Source organism: Aedes aegypti, chromosome 2 (assembly GCF_002204515.2).
Source record: "Aedes aegypti strain LVP_AGWG chromosome 2, AaegL5.0 Primary Assembly, whole genome shotgun sequence".
Lineage (NCBI taxonomy): Eukaryota > Metazoa > Arthropoda > Insecta > Diptera > Culicidae > Aedes > Aedes aegypti.
In genome coordinates, this window is record NC_035108.1 from 119,707,871 (window position 1) to 119,723,761 (window position 15,891).

Here is a 15,891-nt window from a genome sequence, read left to right on the forward strand (position 1 = left end):
GATCTCTATGCAAAATGTTACGATAACACGATCAATCTTTCACAGGTAGATTTGTTATGAATAAAACCTTTCGATGTTTGTATGAATTCATTTGCACTTTTTCAATCATCAATTTAAAAAGGAAGTGTATATTCGTCAGCATTATTATTAGTAGTTTTATCTTTATTTACGAGATTTTCAGCCATATACTGGCTGCTAATCTGAGAATATTTGTCAGCAATTCTGTTTGTTTTGCCATCGCAAACAAAAGTAATGTTCCGTCAATTCTCACAACAAACACATGGACAATAGTGTCAATATTGCATTGCTATTGCAATTGGGTTGGAATATAAGGCTATCCATGAGGACTTTTCGTGATAGGACTGACAGCTGAAAGTGTGAATGCAACCGAAATGAAAGAGTAAACAAATCATGCAAGTGTTATCGGAGCTTAACATTTTCCTTTGTAATTGAAAGTCACTCCGATCGCGAAACGTCAAAAGCACATGGTAAACAAAAAAAACAGTTGATCGCAGCTGTCTCATGGATTGCCTTATTGGGTTTATGAAATGTTATATTGCGTCTGTCATTAGCAAAAATGTGAACTTCTCAATTTTCTAGAATCTATGACATAAGGTCGAAAGGACAAAAGATCGAAAAGGAATAAAGAGGGGATAAAAGGTCAAAAATCTTCTTTCAAAAATGATTTAATTTCCCATAATGCAAATCACTTTCAACCTTTGGTCCTTTTGACCTTTTGCATTTTCGACCATTTGTCTTGTCTTCTTTTTGTCTTTCGACTTATTGTTCTTTCGATCGCTTGTTCCTAAACTAAGTCAGAAAGATGAATATTGCTCTTGAGTTACAAATAAAAATTGAAAAGAGGTTGTTTGACATACTTAGTTTTAAAAGCAATGCAAATTTCAACAATGGATAAAAGCAAAAGAGAGATAACTCAAAAATTTAAATTTCGGTCTTGGCCTGTAAATTTTTAGGCTGTCTAGTATATAATCTCCATAATATTGACACTGTTTTTTTGCAACATTTACATCTAAATCCGTTTAAACAGTTCACCTCACCAAAATTTATTAATTTACGGTGCATTTAAAATGATATTACAAACAACAAAATTTCAAAAAAAATTGCACTAGACCCCCCGATGGATTAATTTCATTTTAGCAGCAAATGAAAGAGGAAGGTCTTGTCTTTTATTGGTCCAAATTTGGGACATGCCGAATTTTTTGTTATAAAGTTACATGAAAAAGACACCGTGAGGAAGCAATCAGATAAAAGGTTCGTTTATCACCCTGAAAAACGAGGCATTTGGGGGAAAAGTAGCACAACCCAGGCATACCAGCTGTCAATTCGGTTGTCGAGCACCGTTCTGGTTCAAATTCCAAGCAGCTTCAAATTCCAAATACTCTACTTTGTATAGGAAACATTTCACACGAAATCTTTCGATATTTTTTTTTACCTATATTTAGTGTATCCGAACCCTCTGAGCAGAATATCAATATAAAATCAAGAATGTAGAATTGATTACCTTGTATCTTTTAATTCTACTCTAATTGCTTATCTTTGACATATACGCTTGTTTCGACTACCACTTGAAGCCTTCTTTTGTGTCAGTTACTCAATATTTATCAGTCAAAAGTTCTCACTTTCGAGGCTCGTTTGAATAAGCATTTCAATAGATATCTATGAAAATTAAGAATGCACAACTGCCATAGAGGTCTCTCTAATTAGCTTGATGATTTGACTTTTCTAATTAAGATTTTCATAAGCTGTCCGGAATTCTTATCAAAGGCTTCCAGGAATTATGAAAATGACACACATTTAGATTTATTTAAAATTACCGATTTGATTCATATTACGGGCACTTAAGGACATAGTTGATTGAGTACCAAAATGGCCTCTAATATGGTACCTCACTTCCCCCTTCATTTTTCACTCACCCTCATACTTCTCATAGTGCTTTCCAGAGCGATCACAACAAAAATAATATATGAAGTTACAGTCGACTCTCCACATCTCGATATCGAAGGAACAATCGAGATTGGGAGAGATCGAGACAAAGAACAAATTTTAATGAATACTGGATTGAAAAATACTCCGTTACCAGGAAAACAATAAACAAACAGAATTCATTTCGTGATTCCACATAATTTTGAATCATTTAAAATTGATCTAGTAACCTTTAAATTTGTGTTATTGCCAAAAATCAACAACCAGAACAGACTTCAAAAACACACAAAAAAAAGATAAAAATATTGAAAAATAAAAATTGAAAAATCAAAAAGTTCAAAAATTTGCGAATAAAATTTAATCTTTGGCCAGAACATGTTTAGGATGATTTGAAATAACGAAATAATATTGAAATCGAAAAAAAAAATTTGGGTATTAGCGGGTTAAAGCATCTGATGAACAAAACAGCGCACTACTTCCGACAATAGGTTTAATGTACAAAAAAGGCAGCGCAAGTAAAATGCGGAAGGCGCTATTTGGTTCAGGGCAAAAAATACTATACATACGTAAACAAAGAGCATAATCATTATAGTTGTTATCTGGCAGACTTGATGAAAATCGTTAGTTTTATTTTGTTGTGTACCTTCGATCGTTCTGGACAAACATGGAAAAAGGGCCAAAGTAATCTATGCATTTCATTTTCGTTTTTATTGGAAAAAGTAAAATTATGCGTATTTGAATACTCTATATTATATCCGAAGAAAAGGTGCTATCGTTACATTACTTTTGAATAAGCTTGAATAGCTTTTCAATCGATTTTTTGTCACATTTGATAAAAGGTAAAAATATGTTTTGATCAATTACGCGCTTTTATAATGATTGTCCATTGTTTAAGATCTGGGCTCACAGTGACAGTTCGTGACAGCAGAATCTCGGCTCTCCTTGACGTACATAAATTTCGTATCGGATTTTCCCTCCCAGGTTGTTATGATTCGACTATAAATAGCTAAGCAATAAACCTAGCTTGGTACTATTTCTATCTAGTGAACTGAATGATGATCATGATATTTACTGTACACATTAGTTCTCAAAGGGCTCCATGAGTTTTCAAAACGTTTGCAGATATTCACAAGATATTCCCAAGTTTTTCTTAAAAAAAAATAACCAGAGATTTCCAGGAGTTTCAAAGGGTTTCATGAGGACATCCAAATTTTGACTTGATGCCTGTCTGTGTCATTTCAACCTGTTGTCTTTTGATCATTTGTCATTGGTTATGTTAGGAAAGTTCGGTATAAGTGGCAACCGTCGAAAATATCAATTTTACCCGAAATTACGGTACTGTCGTTGGGAGTGAGATTGGACGAAACATGTGTAATTCCTAATTTATTTTAAGACAACTTTTGCAATTTTACCTGAAATGTTCTGCCTTATATGATAATACGTTCATGGGTAATGTATTTGCAAATACTAATCACATTATTGAAATTCGTTTATTTTCCTTTGAAGAAAGACGTATGAAAATCGGCTCAATCGTTTTCCTTTTAAAAGTGAGAGACCAAACAATCTAGAATTGATTCGCAATAATAACAAATTAAAAGAATCGTCATCTGCTCAAGTTTTCAAAAGCTTTACAATAACAATTAGTATGATGGACAAAAATTGTATGTTTCAAAATAGTATTCATCCGCGTAAAAGTCAGATTTTTTATGAAACCTTAAAAGTGACAACTTGAAAAGGGCTTCTTTGAGATGACTTCAAAGAATACTAAACTATAGTTTAATATTAAAACCCCTAACACTAGCTGAGATATTTCAGATTATGTTTTGGCCCAATGCCACTCCCTAGGCTCAATGTCAATCTTGACGTCGATACCGATAAACGTCCCACACAGGAGGAAAGTTGTGCATATATCTAATATACTCACCTGAAGATGAATCCCCTATCCTGCGTTGATGGTCTAAGACTTGTTCCGCAATTTGACGTCCTATCTTACTAGCCTCTACATGCGAGTTTATCATTCGTTGTATTTCACGGCCATTTGCTGAAAATGTTAAAATGAACAAATAGTCAGTAAAATATTCATATCCATTTTTTTGCTGAAGCGTTCTCTTAAAGTACATTTTTGAATTTCAAACTTAAAAATTTCGATACAGTGTACTTTGCCAATGGAATTCCTAACGCCAAACCATTACTTACAATGGTTAAAAATTTCATATCCAACCGTACTTTGTCCGTTACTTTCGTTGTTGTTGCCGTCACTGATCTCGTTCCCGGTGGTCGTTCCATTCCCGTTGCATCTACTCTGGACGTTGGCGCTCGTTCCTCCGTAACTTCCGCCCGTTCCTTCGGCCAGGTCCACCAGAATGACGTTATTCTTCGCTATCAGATATTCAATCTCTTTGGTCCATGGATTACGGAAAGATTTCCATTCACTTTGCAGTCGCACAAACCCATTTTCTTTGGTCCTTAACCGGTAGACCGGTGTCGTTACGCATTGATTTCCCTGTAAAGCTGCCTTGTGTGATTCGGCTAGTGCCGGAATATCCTCGTGGTGGTAGTATTCGTACATACTGGTGCCCAGAAGTTCCTGTGGAAGGAACCCCAGCACCAGAGTGGCCCGCTGGTCTACGAATAGGAACTTGCCGTCCATTGCATGGCGCGATATGAATTGTACATTTCTCAGGTTAGGAATGTTGTTCCGATTGAAACCCTTACAGCCATTGGTTCCGGTTGATGCGTTATTACCACCGCCGTCTACTGTTACACGTCGATTGGTGAGATTTCCGTTTCCGGAAATTTGATTCTGGAAGAGGCTGGGCTGAACTCGTCCGACGGCTACTAGGCAGGATAAATTGCACGATTCGCCCTCGCCATCTGTTTCGTGTTCTTCCAGACCGATTTTTGCTGGGGCCCAAGATTTTAGGTAACCGGTGCATTGGATTACCGAATATTTTTTGTCTGAAAGAATAAAAAAGATCAGTTATTTTATATATATTTCGTCGGAAGTGTGTGATCCGTTAATCGCGATGCTTTCTCCTGCGGGGGCGGACGATGCGGTCAGGATCAATCGTGTTACGCGCTCAGTGAAGTCAGTTACGTCGTTCGCGTAAGGCTGTGCAATAGTGATAGTATATTGTTCGCGTAGTGCAGTGAAATTATGTGTCATTTTATATGTAACTAATTAGAACTTCTCTTTCAGTAATGGTTCGGATATATCAGGTAAATTCAAAAAACATATTTATGTACTTTTTGTCATATTTATGTTTTCAATAATGCTCTATCTGAATTGTCGAATTGAGCTCATCCTCTTCTACAACCTACCCTACTAACACAATATCCCTACCCAGTAGCGTAGCTAGGGGGGTGCATCTTATAGTGGCCCAAATATCGCAATGAAGATTTCTCATAGCATCAAAAGTTCGATATAGCTTGTAGGAAAATTACAATTTGTAGGATCCCAAAAAAAAAATGTAGCCAAGCATAAGTTTTGGTGAAGACTTGGATCAACGATGTACAGGAACCCCTTGATTATCTCTTGTAATATTTTAGAGCTAGGTTTATAGTGACCCGGGGGCCCCAGGGATCGTGGCTGTGGGCCCCCATATTTCAGGGGCCTTCACAAATATTTGTTTTGTAAGTTATTTTCCTTGTTGTTGTTGAATCGATTGTACGCATGAGAGAACTCACTCACTTAGATTAAATTACTGGGGTCGGAAAAATTTTACTGGGGTTTTGGAACTACCGTAAAACGGGGTAACTTTGATAATGCGGGTAACTTTGATAGTGCGAGACCCACAACATATTAAACGAAATAACGAAGTTTCTGTTAATCGGTTAAGCAAAACAAATGCAAAAGTAAAGAGTATTAGTATGACACTTCATGTCAAAGCTGTTTTCATTGGAATCAAGTGCATTTGAGGCTTTTTATACGAATATTAAAAATTGACACAATTTTAGCATTTTCGAAACGCTTACAAACAATCTGTTCTACGATCACTATTTGATGTAGTTTTGAATAGTTGGCCACTTATCTTTGACAGCCTAGTTAGCATAGAACTTGAATACGTTCACAAATCTCTTAGCGAATAGCATTTTCACAAACTGGGACCATTTTTGTAATCTAAGTCAGAAATTTCCATATAACGTTAAACGCCTAGAGGTATGCAATGCCCTACAAATGTTCGTTATTCATTCAATTTTGTTCGATTCATACTCCATTATCAAAGTTACCCCAAAACAGAAAACCAACTTTCGATTATATGAAAAATTATATATCCATTCATAATGAATCTTTTGGAAATCTATCGACTGCAATCGATAGCTAGGATGCCAGTACCTGTTTTAAAAATATAAATTATTATTCTTTGAAACAGCATGCATAAATATTCAAGTTTTCTTCGAAAAAACTATCAAAGTTACCCCGTTTTACGGTACTGAAAAAGTCAGTAAAATGAAAATTGTCGCCACGCGTAATTGAACAGCAAATTTCACCATATTTTATTTTTGAAGCATGTCCTCTGCGGTCTGTAAAGACTACAAGAGGGACCCCATGGTGGAATTCCGATCTGACTAGACTCAGGAAACAATGTAGAAGGAGTTGGAACAGACGCCGTTCAGCTGGATCAGAGTCGTTCAAGTCGGCTCGCAAGGCTTACAAGAAGGCTCTTCGTTCTGCTGAACGATCCGGCCGGAAAAACCTTTGTACAAATGTTTCCAGTTTGAGTGAAGTCAGTCGGCTGAACAAAATCCTTGCAAAATCTAAGGATTTCCAAGTGAACGAAATTCGCTTACCTAATGGTGACTTTACTTCTTCCGATGAAGAAGTTTTAGAATGTCTATTCAATACACACTTCCCCGGATGTGTGGACATAGCATCTACGGATGAACCAAATGTCTTTTCATGTAGTTACGAGTCTCTGGCCTCGGCTCGCACTATCGTAACTACTGAATCGATTCAATGGGCACTTAATAGTTTTGCTTCTTTTAAATCTCCAGGAGCGGATGGGATTTATCCTGTTCTGCTCCAAAAGGGGTTTGAGTTTATCAAACATGTTTTGAAAAAGCTACTTGTAAGCAGTTTTGCTACCGGGTATATTCCCAGATCCTGGCGTGATATTACTGTAAAGTTTATCCCGAAAGGAGGACGTGCGTCGTATGAAGAAGCGAAGAGTTTTAGACCAATCAGTCTGATCTCTTTTCTTCTGAAATGTCTGGAACGCATAATCGATCATCACATCCGTGATGTTTATTTGGCAAACATGCCTCTTCATGTGAATCAACATGCTTACCAATCTGGAAAGTCCACTATGACTCTTTTATACAAAGTTGTATACGATATCGAGAAAGCATTCGCTCAGAAGCAATCGTGCTTGGGTGTTTTCTTGGATATTGAGGGTGCCTTTGATAAGGTTTTTTTTCGATGCCATATTGGAAGCCGCACGATTCATCAAATGCTCAAAATGCAATCAAATGCATGGATTCATCAAATGCTCAAAAACCGACATCTCTTCTCGACATTGCGTCAAGCAGCGATACGAACATTGAGTGTTTGCGGATGCCCCCAAGGGGGAATCTTGTCGCCACTTGTGTGGAGTCTCGTAGCAGATACGCTATTGAGGCAACTCAATAATTGCGGTTTTCCAACTTATGGATTTGCCGACGACTATCTAGCTCTGATAGTTGGTATGTGCATTAGCACCCTATTCGACCTGATGCAAAGTGCACTTCAGGTAGTCGAGAGTTGGTGTCGCCAATATGGCTTTTCGGTTAACCCGAATAAAACATCTATTGTTCTTTTTACGGAAAGACGAAACCGCGAAGGAATTCGACCTATACGTCTTTTTGGCACTGAGATTAATGTGACTGATCAAGTAAAGTATGTCGGAGTCATTCTAGATTCCAAACTTTCATGGACATCTCACATTGATTTCAGAGTCAAAAAAGCTTGCATGGCCTTCGGTCAATGCCGGCGAACCTTTGATAAAACTTGGGGCTTCAAACCCAAATATATCAAATGGATTTACACAACAGTTGTTCGACCAATATTGGTATATGGATGTCTTGTGTGGTGGCAAAAGGGCGAAGTGAGAACAATCCAATCAAAATTGGGCCATCTCCAAAGGATGTGCTTGATGGCGATGTCTGGTGCGTTCTCTACAACTCCCACAGCAGCGCTTGAGGCCATTTTCGACGTTGCGCCACTACACATATATCTTAAACAAGAAGCACTTTCTTGCTCTTACCGTTTATGGGTACTGGATCTAATCCAGTGAATCGTAGATCTACACACACTTCGTTGTTTCCACTTTTGGTGAATTGGGACAAAATTGTCCTTGCTCCAAGTGATCTCACAATTGCACTTTTCTTACTGGACATTTACCACACAATTCCCTTCACGGGAAGAGTGGACGTCTGGCTATTTGGAAAGAAGTATATCAAACAATATAGTATGTTACACTGATGGCTCCCTTTTTGAAGGTAGACTGGTGCAGGTATATATTCTTGTGAGCTCAGGCTGAATCAGTTTTACTCATTTGGTAGAAACTGTACCGTTTTTCAGGCGGAAATATTTGCTCTTATGTGTGGAGTGCAATCAGCACTTCAACAACGCGTAATGGGTAAAGTCATATACTTCTGTTCAGATAGTCAGGCTGCTATAAAAGCTCTCGCTTCGGCCAACTCAAGGTCGAAACTTGTTATCGCATGTCGAACTCAAATTGAGGAACTGAATTCAGTCAACTCTGTAAACCTTGTATGGGTACCTGGCCATTCTTCCATCGCTGGAAATGAATTGGCTGATGAGCTAGCTCGCGATGGAGCATCGCATGAGTTCATTGGCCCTGAGCCGGCTATTCCAATTTCGAAGTGCTGGGTGAAGCTTAAGATAAACTCTTGGGCGGCAACTCAGCACAAGCAATATTGGAATAGTTTGGAGTCATGTCGTCAAACAAAATTGTACATTACTGAGCCATCTCCAAGGGTGGCGAAGTATTTAACAAATCTGTCAAAGCAGAATTACAGTCTCTTGGTCAGAGCGTTGACAGGCCACTGCCGACTCAACTATCATATGGCAAATATTCAGCGTGCTGACTCATTTGTGTGGATAGTTGTGATTCCGATTATGGAACTTCGTATCACCTGATATGTAACTGTTCAGTTTTTTCGCAAATGCGATTCCAATTACTTGGTAAACACTTATTAAGTGAAACTGAATTCAGAAGCCTGAATCTTCAGGACATTCTGTTATTCTTAACCCGCTGTGGTGATGAGCTATAGGCTCTCTTTGCGCTCATGCGTTTTGCAGTGCCCTTTTTAGGGCGCTGCTCGAACCCATTGTGGTATGGAGCTACATGCTCTCATTTCGCTTATGCGATCTTCCCTCTTCAAGGGACCCCACTCCTATTTCCTCCCATCTTTTCCTTCCCTTTCCTCTCCCATCGGGTAGATGATGAAATAGGCTCAAATATGGCGATGGCACAAATCTCCCAACTGGTGGGGAACGTGCCTTTGGAGCCAGCCTTCTGATACCTGATACGCATGAGAGAACTCACACACTTAGATTAAATTACTGGGGTAGGTAAAATTTTACTGGGTTTTGAAACTACCGAAAAAGTCAGTAAAATGAAAACTGTCGCCACGCGTAATTGAACAGCAAATTTCACTATATTTTATTTTTTATCAATATACCTATGATATAAAAAGAAAGCTCTCTGCAAAATTTCAGTGAAAAATCTCTGTTTTTCAATTTCTGAAGCCCAAGCAGGACGGTTCGGTTTTGCGTCATCAGATTGGTTTTCTTCACGGTTTCGCGCGTTTTTTCGTCGTCAGAGAACTGTTTTTTCCCTGTTTTGGAGCGTGTTGCTGGGTAGGTATTTGGGAAGGCCCAAGCAAGACTGTTTACTTTTGGAACGCCAAGAAGTTTTGTAGTCAGTGTCAGTTTTGTGTCCAGTCGAGAATGGATTACCAACTGGTGAGTTCGTTTCATGCTTATGATAACACATTTTTTCTTGAAAGCGGAACCTTTATGTTATATTAAAACAAACTTTGTGTGGTTCGTCACTATAAGTGCCGGCATTATGATTTTTTTTATACAATTTCATTATACATATATTTTTCTCTTTTTGAAATTATTAAAAATTATCTTTTGAATTGTTCGACATTGTGAACGTTGACGTATTTTTAAAAACTTCTACCATATCGAGACAAAATGCACAGTAATACTCATATGTAATTTTCAAACAAACTATGTATGGTTCGTCACTACAAGTATCGGCATTATTCCTGTTTCATATAATTTAAAATATATACATGTAATTGCTCTATACAAAGCTGAGAAGGTGCTTTTTTAACACAAAACATAGGTCAATATTCAACGTTATGCATAAGAATGAACAAAAGTTGAATCGCCACTTATTAAACGTTTCCAAAGATTCCCAACTAACATTCACTCATTTATCAAACGCCATTATGGCAGTTTTATTCAGCATCATGTTTAATAACATTTTAATTATTTTCATGGCCAACCTTTGTTCAGGCGTTGTTCACACAAATTTGGAGAAACTTTAAAGCAACTTTAAAGTTGTATAAGAATGAACAAAAGTTGAATCGCCACTTATTAAACGTTTCCAAAGATTCTCATTCGACTAGTCAAGATTGTTTTACTAATGAGCTGAACAAGGCATGTTTCCCCCAATTAAAAAGCCAATATTCCACTAAACATATGAATATGTATAAAAGGATATTCAGAAGACGAACTAACGTTTTACTTGCGTCACACTTCAGCTATTTCCACATGTTTTACATAAGCATGAATAAGAGCTGAATAAGTATCTTATAAAATCCTAATTCAGCTTCAGTATATTATAAGAACAGTTGATCCAATAGAGGCCAAAATGATGATTAACAAACACATTGTTCAGCAATAAATAAGCCTTGTAAAAGCGATCACACTTTAACTAAATTTCATAAAATGGACAAAATATCCGAAATTCGTGTTGAGTTCGGAATGCATTTCAAAGCTTATAACTTATGCTTTCTCAAAACTTTTTAAATAGTCGTTCAGAAAATAAACATGGTCAGCCTCCGGAAATGTAGAATTATTTTGAAAAACAAAAACAAACATTTCAGCTAAGTATTCCTAGTAGGAGCGAAGTACTAACAAACAAAGCGTGATATTGACTTGATTGACATAAAGAATCTAAATACAATATCCAAATTTTATTTGTTTTTTGTATGATATTAATTTCAGATGTCGCTTCCAGAACTTTTATATATTACATCTATCTGGTTAATACCACTTTTAGCTATCCATATTATAATTTGCTATTGCTAAGCTCTTTTCGCCTGCTCGGGATGTTGTTCCGTACAAGAAAAGTGGAAATTTCTTTGACAGAATTGATTAAATAAATTTCTATAGCGAGCTACATTTGAAATGACATTTCTTCACAACTGAATAGTGCAATCTAAGAAAAATGATTTACTTGGCCATTTCTGGAAAAAAAAATCCCACGCGTCAAGATATTCGAACGTATTTATATTCAGGCGCATAGTCCTCAGAATACTTCAAATAAGTTAAATATATTCATACAGAGGACTATTTCTTTAATGCATAATAGGTTTATGAAAAATACAAATCAATAATATAAATAATTAATACAAATATAATTTATAAAATAAATGAATTTAAATTTAAGTTAAGGAATCATTCAAATTGAAGTTTTGAACAAATTAAAACTTATTACGAAATTAGATTAATGTGCTCTTGAAAATTAGAGGTTTGGCTTCGATGCATATTCACCTTAATCATCTCAGACTGATTTCACTTTGTGTATATAAACGTTATTTTTGACCATCATTGACCTAAATTTTCTCACTGTGCGCTAAAAATAGCCGACTGAACTCAGCTTGAATCAGCACTAAACAGCAGCTGAATAATATGCTTGTTCAGTTGTTGATTAGCGTACCATGTGTTGATTAGACGATGTCGAATAGAAGCTCAAACATGATCAATATTCAGCTATGAGAGGACGATTTATTCATCAATTCTAGGATGGCGCAGATGGCAAGGCATACCGCTGACGATTGGAAGGTCTCGAGTTCGAATCCAGTATCCAGGCGGTTTTTAAATATGGTTGTTATGATAATTGTGTACACTACATTTGATGCGCCCAGAAAAATATGTTTTTGTTTTTTATTTATTTTTTAATTATTTTTGAACCAGTCGTATAAAAGCTGAACTAAATGCTTGTTAAACGTTTTAAAAGCTGAAAAATAAAGTTGGATTTCGACGACATGCTTTAAAGTTTCTCCAAATTTGTGTGAACAACGCCTGAACAAAGGTTGGCCATGAAAATAATTAAAATGTTATTAAACATGATGCTGAATAAAACTGCCATAATGGTGTTTAATAAATGAGTGAATGTTAGTTGGGCCTTGTCCATGGATCGCATCACCGACCAGAGGTGACTCCCAAATCTTTTCCTCCCTGACTAATAAACACCCTTCCTGTGGTGATTGTGGAGATGCAGAGGTATTCTCGGTCTCTAGAAGCAACAATCATTACACCCTAATTTTCGTTCCCCATCCCAACTGACTGTAAGGACTTGGCCGACGCCGTTTTTGATCAATAATATTAGATCTGCTAAAATTGCACTTCAAGAGTAAGCGGAAACTCCCATCCCTTATTTATTTGGATCGTAGTGTAATTCTTACCAGTTCCGATCAATCACGGAGTAGCAACCATTGACATGTACAGTCAGTCTATGCTATGCTATGCTATGCTTCTGACATTTTTTTTAGTTTACTGACTTTTTCGGTAGTTCAAAAACCCAGTTATTTTTACCGAACAGATTGAGTGTGCAGTCTTCTACTAGCAAAACACGGCCCTGTTGTAGATACTTAAGTAGGCTCAGATACCAATTTTTAGGATATTGAGTCTCACGGCTTTGAATTTATAAATTTTAATATATGTATAATACTTTATGAATTCTGATTTACAATCAAAATACCCAAGTTTGTAGGCCTCCAAAAATCTGGAGCATTGGTGAGCTTTTAACTTGTACACACTTTTTTACGACCTACATACAGAGACCTTCTATATTATATATACATAAACATGAGTTTAAGGCTAAAGATGTAAATTTTTCAGGTACCAACATTTGAGGTATTTCTATGAATTTCTTAGAATGAGTAAGCCAAAGAATTCGATTTTTCATTTACTCTTCAGGTCGATGCAAATATGTATTTATTTTCTTTTATGTTCGAGACCACTTTGGAGTCTCAAGGCTGGGTAAAATATTTGGAGCACAAACAAATTAATATACAAAAAAGTTAATTTTACAAATTTAAGTTTTATGTTTTTATTTTGAACAGTGACTGTAAATCGAAATTCCGTCAGGTATTATTTTTTATATCATCCGAAAATACCTACCAGTAATCATAGATTTTTTCTTTGAAATGTCACCTGGTAATTTATATGAGGATTTAATCAACATTTTTTTACTAACCGTATCCAGAAATTCGTCTAAGATTTTGTTGAAAATTCTTCTTCTTCTTTCTGGCGTTACGTCCCCGCTGGGACATAGCCTGCTTCTCAGCTTAGTGTTCTTATGAGCACTTCCACAGTTATTAACTGAGAGCTTACTATGCCAATGACCATTTTTGCATGTGTATATCGTGTGGCAGGTACGAAGATACTCTATGCTCTGGGACGTCGAAAAAATTTCCATTACGAAAAGATCCTCGACCGGTGGGATTCGAACCCACGACCCTCAGCTTGGTCTTGCTGAATAGCTGCGCGTTTACCGCTATGGCTATCTAGGCCCCTATTTTGTTGAAAATATGAAAACAATTATCCACGAATTTGTTCCGAAATTCTTTTAGGATTTTTTGCATAAATTCTAACAGGATTTCTTCAGAATTTACATTAGCAACAAATTTAGAAAACATTTTCCAGCGCTTACATGTAAAAACTCCGCAGAATATTCTAAGCAATGACACCATGAATCTTTTCTTGTAATTTTTGGAAAAGAATCCTTTTCCTAAAACCTTGAACATTGCTAGTAGTAATTTATCTGGCGTTCCTATATAGACGTTAATTCATTATGGTGAAGATAGATCGAAGCCAAACATCAAATTTTCAAAAGCACAAATCTGGAGAACCAAACATCTGTTTGAGCTGAAAACTTAATCGATTGGTCACCACCAGCTAGTGACCAATCGATTAAGTTTTCAGCTTAAACGGATGATTGGTTCCCCAGATTTATCTTCACGTTAAAGGACTTTTAAAGAAATTGCTACAAAGAATCCCAAAATTTCTACCTGAATATTTTCAAGAATTCTTTAAGCATTTATACAGGAAACATTTTAAGACTTATCAAGGTTTCAACCATGAATTCCACTGAGGAATCGTCTGAACAATGTCCTCTTGAAACCACTGAATAGATTTCTTGGTGTACCCTTGGTGAAGAAATTCTGTGTTTTTTTTTTCTAGTATTTCTTTACCAATTACCTCAGGGGTTCTTTAACGAATTATTTTTTCATTTAAAATATATTCCTTGAGATTTATCTGAGGATCTTTTTTCTTGTATTCATCTTAGTAGTTTTAATTCCTCAGATAATTGTAAATCCTTTTAGATTCTCCCTTCATATTTTCCAGAGAGCCTCTCTTGGATTCGTTCATTATTACAAGTAGTTCTTCAAGTGATAGAAGCAGTTATCACCCCAGAAACTCCTTAGCGAATCAACCAGTTTTTTAAAGATCTTTTTTTAAGATTTCTCTAGGACTTCTTTTATAAGGACTTTATAAAAAATCCGAATGTTTAAGGAATTTTGACAGAGTTCCACGAAAATATTTTTACATCAGAAGAATCTCTGCTTGTTATTTTTTCAATGTATATTCCAAAATTTTTCCTAAGGGTACCTTTATGATTTTCGTTGGGAATTCCTCAAATAAAAATATATTTTTAATAAAATCAAACATTTTATCTTGATTGTATCCTAGATCAGCATCAAAAGCAACAACAACAAATCAGTGATTAGCGCAGATTTCACTAGATATTTTCCTATGAATTCTTTCAAGATTTGTTTCACGAGTTCAATAACCATGAGCATACTACTAAATGCCGTGCAACATAGACACAGTTATCCAAAAATATTTTTAAAGATCCTTTTAAACAGAAACATATAGAAACTTGTGTTTTGATTCTACAAGACATAGCATAAAAAACTACTTCATGGTGGAAATCTTGGCTGGGTGAATTTTAACCGGCAGAATATTTTTTGACATTTCAATCACGAATGATAGGCATATTTCGCAAACCCTTGGAGCCCCCAAATCTACCTCCGCACCGGCCTACCAAAACTCTAGCTACGCTACTGTCCCACAACGTCTATGAAGATAGCTTAGGTACCCTGCATCTTCTTAAGTAGACGTTGTAGTATATTTAGATTTCTCAAAATCGATAGAGCTGAGCATTGTACAGCCACCCACGATTTGTACAGTCACAAAATGAGACAAAATAAAAAAAATATACGAAATCAATACAAATCTGTTGAAACTACAAAATTTTTGAAAATCATGATTATTGCGACTGACATTACTTCTGTAAAACAAGTATTGGCTAGGCCCCCTCCTCTAGAAATTTATTTCATAGAATGCTCCAGGAATTAGTTCAGTGATTTCTTCAAACGGTTTCTCCTAAAATTCCTCTAGGACTTCCTTAAGAAATCTTTCCATAGATTCCTCCAAGGATTCCACCAAGAAAACCTCTAAAAATATTCTTGGCTTTATCCAGGAATTCCTCCAGGGATCTTAAAGAATTACTCCAGTTATTTCTGTAGAAATTCCTCCAAGCATACTTGCAGAAATTTACTCAGGTAGACCTCTCTAGATTCCTCCAGGAATTATTCCAGATTTTTTTAGGAATTCCTCTACGGATACTATCAGGA

General features: G+C 36.3%; 1 protein-coding gene across 4 annotated transcripts in view; it reads right to left on the reverse strand.

The window, feature by feature from the left end:
• LOC5573421 (protein cycle) overlaps positions 1 to 15,891 on the reverse strand; it is a 186,351-nt gene that overhangs the window by 6,775 nt on the left and 163,685 nt on the right. For 3 of the 4 annotated variants that reach the window (XM_021842134.1, XM_021842131.1, XM_021842135.1), the window contains 2 exons: positions 4,141 to 4,902; positions 3,869 to 3,985 (listed from right to left, as the gene is read on the reverse strand). In XM_021842134.1, coding sequence (XP_021697826.1) covers positions 3,869 to 3,985; positions 4,141 to 4,902 — 879 coding nt within the window. The remainder of the gene's footprint in view (positions 1 to 3,868; positions 3,986 to 4,140; positions 4,903 to 15,891) is intronic. The other variant, XM_021842133.1, reaches the window with a different exon arrangement.